Here is a 7,502-nt window from a genome sequence, read left to right as displayed (position 1 = left end):
CCAGATGATCCGAGCTTCTTTCTCCATACACTGTTCATTTCATCCTTAATTTCCTTTGCACTCCATATGAGACAATCTTTTTTCCCGCCACATTATCTCTTAAGGAAACTTGCCGGTAAATAGATCTATTGCTTCCTTGAAATAAAAATATTTGTATTATATTCCCCCATAATCTATGTTATTCTGACTTAATTCATATTAATTCGCTTTAAATCAGTCATCGATAAGTTCAAGAACAATCCATGCAAAAGCCAAAAGGAAGAGACTGATTTAAAATCTTTTCATCCATGTTGGAAAAATCACTACGAATTAAAAAGCTAAATATATTGAGAGAAAAAATATAGTAACTGCGTATTGAGCGTAATAGTCCTCTCCAGACTAGAGTAAAATCCTAAGCTTATTCTAAAAGCATAACCATGTTTGCCATCTAAAAAAAGGAATAATTTAAGAACAGAAGTCACGTACATTTGGAGCTGCAGGAAGCATAACAATATAAAGCAGACTGCAAAACAGACACCTTACTTAGTAGAGTGGTACTTTTGTTGGTGTACCTGGATCACGTGGATATTTTCTTGGCGTGGAGCTATTTTTTAAGCAAATGATAGCAGTTCTTTGTCCATGTGGGCTGTGTGATTCCACTACATGGATTCACGAAGAAACATAGGCAGGGTTAATATCACTTCATAAAGGCAGCACATAAATGCAAGGCCAGTTTCAAAGTTGAACTAAACAGCTAAATGAATGAAAAGAGGTAATGACTATAAACATAAAACAAATCTTATTGAAAGCACAACCCAAGTAAAAACATGTCATTTTGGCAACCAGGGAAAAAGAATAGGAATTCACAAAGAGAACATTTCTTTCATTGGGAAATCCAAAATTTGGAAACAATGACCAAACCTTTCAAGCCTTTCTTTCCAGCACAAGCTCAATAAGAACAGGTTTTACACTTAAGTTGACTTTCTAGATGAGTAAAAAAGCCTGATCTTATGTCCAAGGCGAATCTGTAAAATTCAAATGGAAATTAAGCTGACCATTTGGTTCATGATACTGCATTCACTATGCATGTTTGTGTGCAGACACGCAAGTCTGCCTATGCAAACTTAGACTTGGATATAACCAGACAGTCTGTACATAGACCAAATCCCAATCACTCTTTCAGCAAAGCAATCTGTATCATTTTCCAATCTGCTTAGTCCGCCAAATTCCTTTGATAAAAATGGCCAAAATGTTGCATCTCCTAAAAAAAGAACCAGTTTCATAGGAGGATGAAGTTAACCACCCATGTTCAAATTAGATGATCACCCACAATAGTATCAGTTTCTTCAAAGTCTCAGCAAGGTCTCTCCATATTTTACAGAAGGAAAAGTAGGCAACAAAAAGAAATGATTTTTTACTTAAATCACAATAGCAGGGCCCATTACTCTAACTATCAATCACAGGTAAAGATCTTGCCCTGAACACAGTGAACAATTTTGTTCGTGCACTAAATTTAGTAGAAGTGTCTGGTGCACATGGATTTTAAAATGAGAGAGTAACGAAGTGAGTAGTATTTAACCTACTTTACTTACTGATGAAAACAATGAGGCTCAAAGGAAACTTGCAAAGCAATGATGCCATAGTTATTGGGCAAACAATGGCCTGCTTATTTTTATCTATCATGCATCACATGCCACCTATGTTACTCGGACTCTTCATTTTCTATATAATAAATAGACATCCTCATGGATCCCTCATATTCCATCTGCTTTCTCCTCCGGAATCCTTCTATATAAATGTAACATCCTCAATACCGGGTTAGTGACCTAAGTGTGAAACTTTAAAATTCAATGACCAGATTAAAGAAATTGAAAAGTTAAGGAAGTAATTGAAAGATGTTGGTGTGGGATAATTTAGCAAATGAAGGATAAAGGAAGGGGTAAATGGGTCATAGAACAAGGGGTAATAATTGAATAATTAAACAATAATTAGTGGGTATTATAATACCCATGTGGAGCATGTTGGAAGAGATAAGTTTCCAGACAATTCTCTTCTTCATCTTCTCTTCTCCAACGTGAAGCTCCAAGCCAAGGTGAGTTTGATTTCTTTTGGTTAATCTTTAAAATTCGAGTATGCTTTTGGTTAAGGAAGACTTAAGAAACATGATGGAGATGAAGAAGGTCATAGAAACTCAAAGATTTGTAAGTTATGAAGGATTAAAGATAAGAAGTGGATAAGTGAAATTTTGAATAAGGATGTATAAATGGATTTAGAAGTGGATATTGACTTGTCATAAGTGTGAATAAGAAGTTATAAGTGTTAGAAGTAAGTTTGGATAACATGAAAAATTTGGTATGATTCTTGGTTTTAAGAATTTGGATGAAATATTGGAGATAATAAGATGTTGAGATGATAGAAGTTAATTAAAATGGTTGTAGATGAGTTTAGTGGTATGAAAGGAGTTTTATATGAGGAAATTTAGTGAAGAGTTGATGAATTTTCAGGTGAAAAAGTATGTTCTGTGCAGGGTGCATCAGTACACTATGAATGGGTACCGATGCACTAAGACAAATTTTGAAGGTGCATCGATACATTAAGGGGTGCATCGATGCATGGGAATTTCGAACCTAATTTGTGTACCGATACACCCATAGTGCATCGGTACACTCCTAAAGGAAAAGTTGAAGTTTGGTTCATTAAATTAGTTTAAGTTATTAGCATTGAATTATAAGGTTTAGACTTTTAATAATCGTCTCGGAAATTATGTTTATGTAGATATTGAGCTTAAACAAGTTCCTGAACAATTGACAAGTAAGATCGATCGAGGGAAAGACAAAGAGATATAGATGAGTGCATATTATAAGTATGGTACAATGGAATAAGACTTATGATAAGTCTAATTCCTATGTTGATTTTCATAGTACAATAGTTATGAACATGCATACATGATAATTATTATGATACATGCATAAGGTATATATATATGTTCATATGATTTGATAAATGATATATGTGAATAGATTCAAATGCACATGTGATATGAGGTATGTGATCACAAGAGAAATGACATGAGTATATGAACATATGAAACATAAGAATAATGCCTATGGTATACGATATGTGAGCTATAGGTATAGTTGGCATGCCAAGAGTCGAGGGTTCTACGTGGTCTTTCTGAACGTATATGTATCCTTTAGAACATTTACAGGGTCTTTTGAGACATATTTGATCCATTGGAATATGTATATGGTTCTTAAGGAGTGGTCCTTCGGGACAAATACAGTACATAGGTCTTTCGGGATAAAATTCATATGCCCCTAGTGGGACCCCATACGAGCTGTGGTGACAGCAATAGTGCACAACCTCAATGTACTCGAATACTTTAAGTTCTTAGAAATGTACATGGGCTTATAAAAGGTTATCAAAGGTAATTGTATTATTATCGTTATATGTTATATGACATGATAGAATGGATGGATCGCATGTTCATATTCATAAGGAATGCATTATTATTATATTTATATGTCTCACTAAGTCTATGACTTAGCGTGTAAGCGATTTACACGTAGGTACTGAGAAGCAGGAAGATCAAAGCTAAGTTCAACAGAACATCATATCTCCACTTGAAGATCAGATCAGAAGTAAATTACAAAGTATGTATTATTATGTGATAAATAGGTTGGCATGTAAACAAAGTCGTTAAATTAAGTATTTATGCTCTGATCGAGTTTTGTAATGTTTTAAACGTATTTATGTAAATGGTAATTGTATAATGATGAAATGTTAAATTTTTATGAGTTTTATATATGTTTTCAGGAAGTTACTGTAGCAGTGCATCGGTACGCTATAGCAGTGCATCGATACACAATTTGTATTCGATGTTTTTGTGCATCGGTACACTGTAGCACTGTTCATGGCATTGTTTATGGTACTGTTCATGGTACTATTCATACCGTATAATATTATTCATAAATACGTTTTTGCCTTAAATTTTTATAATGAAACATAATTTTAATGGTATATTATTGTATTTTCTTAATATAAGTTCAAATGTTTTGATATTTTGTAAGAATATTGTTTTAAAAAGTCAATGTGACATCTCGGACTCGTATCCGGGTCGGGTATGAGTTGGGGGTGTTACAATAAACGCCCAAAATTTTGCATCTTCTAAAAACAAATCGACTTCAAAGAAGTATGAAGTTAACCACACACATTCACATTAGATGATCACCCGCAATAATATCATTTTCTTCAAAGTTTCGGCACCAGTTTCTCCATATTTTCAGCAGGAAAAGTAGACAACAAGAAGTAATGGTTTTCATTTTCCCTTAACTTGTTACTTGAACCACAATATAGCAGTGCCCATTACTCTATTTATCCATCAGAGATAATGATCTTAACCTGAAAACAATGATTAACTTTGGTCCTGCACTAAATCTGAAGTGCAAGAATGTATATGTACTTTACATTGAAAGATAGTAACTTGCCAGAAGTATTTAACTTAGATGAACCCGCGAGGCTAAATGTAAACTATGCAAAACAATCATGTCATATTTATAGGCCAAACAATGACCTGCTTATTTTTATCTATTATGCTTTACATGCCACCTTTGTTACTCGGACTCTTCATATTCCTTAAAGTAACTGTGTTTGATACATATGTGGACATATGAAAAAAGATGAATAGAGTATATGAAAAAACTTATAAATATTAATAGAGTATATCAGTGGCAAACACAGCCATGTCCTACACACGTGTCCAAATATCATAGCATGCCATTCACAGATCTCAAAACTTAAATATGATAAAACATTTTTTTGTAGGAAATATGAAAATAGATACCTGAGCAGAGTTGCAATATTGAAGCACCCATCAACTTGATTGCTCTTTCTGCACTTTTAACTTCTTCCTGTTAAATTGCACCACATGCTAAAAAGTGATTGATGGTTTACATTTTCAGGAAATACTAAGAATAAATAACCAGAGACTTATAATTAACAGAATTTTCAATATACAAAACAACAACAGGTTCATTAAAACTAAATCTCTTTCACAAAATTTCACTTCAAGATGACTGGAGAAATGATCATCTACAAGGTTTTATACAGAGAATCACAACCCCAAATGGGATAAGTATATAAGTTAAAAGACAACCAGCTCATAATTAAATGTTAGAAATTCAAATTTTGGGCCAAATCAGAACATAGAGGAAAGTTATTTGGGATTTCTCTAAAAACAATGCATACTTTTTTTCTTATTCTAAAACCAAACTGGTATCTAAAGTATCAGTTTAATGCTAAGAACAATTACTCGTCTGTCAAAGCCATTTCCAAGTTGAAATCCAAATACATACTTGAGGATCATGACCTTTTGCAGCTAAAAACAACCCACCAACACGAACAAGAGGAAGACAGTATTCAGCTGAAAAACAAAAGAAACCAAATAAATTGTATAAGCAGTGCTCAAGTTTACAGTCTTGGATAGATAAAAAATTATTTCACTATAAGAAGTTAGAATGTCATAATTACCTAAAACTTTCATTTCTGCAACTGCCCTGGCCACTGCTACATCAAATCTCTCTCTAAAGTTGGAATCCTGCCCCAAATTCTGTCCTTTACCAATGGTTGAACCATTCATATTAGCCATGAGAAGGTAAAGCTGACCAATGTACCCAAATTCTAGCCCTTCTACAAAGATATTCAATCTCAAATAATTACAAAATCCATATACGGAGTGTTGAAACAATACCTCTGCTCTTTCTCTAACAACCTGGACATTGGATAGCCCCATAAGTCTCACTGCATGCTCCAGGAAAAGACATCGCTTGTTCATAGATTCAACCAAAGTTACTTCCCAACCTACATATTTACGTGTAATATTTATATACCAAAAAAATTGGAATCAACTAGTAAATTTATTAAACAATACAAACAAATTCGAAGACTATACAAATTATAACGCGAACATGTGAACATTCAAAATGATGAGCGGAAATCAAACCTGGACAAGCAACAGCTAAAATCAAGCCAGGAAGCCCCGCACCACTTCCAACGTCAACAATTCTGATGTTGTCAAATGAATTGTAACAGCTTGAAATGTAAGAATTTTGTATAGGAGGAATAATTGCTAGGGAATCTTCAATGTGCCTTTCCATTACTTCATTAACTTCTTTGACAGCGGTAAGATTCATCTTCTGCAAAGAAACAACAAACCCATCAAAGGAAAAAGAGACACAAAATTCGAAGTTTTGACAGTTTTAAAGTGTTACCTGGTTCCACTGAAGTAAAGCATCTACGTAGAGATGAATCTGGTCCTTTTGGCAGGAGTTTAAGGTTTCAAAATAAGAAGAGCTGCGTGTTACATCGGTGGTGTTGGTGGTTAAAGATTTAACGATGAGTCTTTGAGGAGGAAATGAGGTTTTAGGTTTGGAAAGTGGAAGGTGTTTGACAAAAGTTCCCAGAGACCAAGAGGATGATGATGGGAAGTTAACGTTGAGGATTTTGCAACGGAAAACCAACATCTTTTAGCGCTCGCTCTATATCAAGGGATTGCCTCCGCTTTTGTAAGCATTTTTGTACGCATTGAGCATACATTTGTTATATCCGGTAAATGATAAGATTCCAAAATTTTCCGCCGATTAAAAGAAAGATTTCAAATTTCATTTTGTTTCTTTAAAACTTTTTACAAAAAAAAAAATCATTTTATTATATTTAGAATTTGGATACCCGTATTTTTGGGTAAAAGGTATCCGGTTCATATTCTTTTTATTTTTCTTTAAATTATGTTATTTTTTAAAAAAAATCTACATAGTAAAAATCTAAAATTTAAAAGTCTATGATACATAATTTACTCATAAAATTTTAAAATTTATATTATATAATTAAAAGATAAAATTTATTAAAAATAAAATTAAAGAAATACATTTAAATTTAAAAATTAAAAAATAATTTGAGAAATAATTTAGATTGTTAGGATAAAACAATTTAAGAAATTAATAATTTAAAATGTTATGATGAAATTATTTAAGAAATTAAGAATTTATAATGTTATGGTGAAATATTTTGAGAATCAAGAATAAAATATATAATATAAAATTAAAAAATATGTAAGAAATTAGGTACCAAGTACCCAATTAAACATTATTTTATGACCAAGGCCCGATCTAGAAACCCAACAAAAATAATAGGTCGGGTACTTACCCGGATATTCAAATATTTTCACTATAGATATTTGATAATTTTAAATCAAGTCAACAGATCAACAAGTCGGATCATCTGAATCGAGTATTTTTTGAACACCTTAATTATTGATGTAATTTACCTTAATAATTTAGGCCACCCAAATATGAATAATTTAAGACATTGTTATAAAATTAGAATATTCCAACTTTTAGATTTTAAACTTGAAAAAGGGCATACACGTAACAATATTAACTGCAATCATGCATATGCATGATACTGATGAATAAGCTCTCTGTTTTGGGCAAAGAACGAACAGACAATTGAAGCCTTCACATCTTAGA

The 7,502-nt window shown here is 32.7% G+C and overlaps 1 protein-coding gene across 1 annotated transcript; it reads right to left on the bottom strand.

Annotated features, from left to right (window-relative positions):
- Positions 1-433: 433 nt before the first annotated feature.
- LOC120160076 (ribosomal RNA small subunit methyltransferase G) lies at positions 434-6,526 on the bottom strand. Its single transcript, XM_039170525.1, has 7 exons — positions 6,249-6,526; positions 5,981-6,173; positions 5,729-5,838; positions 5,509-5,587; positions 5,334-5,401; positions 4,823-4,889; positions 434-638 (listed from the first exon to the last, which is right to left on the bottom strand). Exons 1-7 carry the CDS (start codon positions 6,498-6,500, stop codon positions 523-525), a joined length of 885 nt encoding a protein of 294 aa, XP_039026456.1. The 5' UTR covers positions 6,501-6,526; the 3' UTR covers positions 434-522.
- Positions 6,527-7,502: the final 976 nt, after the last annotated feature.

This window comes from Hibiscus syriacus, unplaced genomic scaffold, assembly GCF_006381635.1.
Source record: "Hibiscus syriacus cultivar Baekdansim isolate YM2019G1 unplaced genomic scaffold, ASM638163v2 tig00111390_pilon, whole genome shotgun sequence".
Taxonomy (NCBI): Eukaryota; Viridiplantae; Streptophyta; class Magnoliopsida; order Malvales; family Malvaceae; genus Hibiscus; species Hibiscus syriacus.
This window is presented reverse-complemented; position numbering and strand designations above follow the sequence as displayed.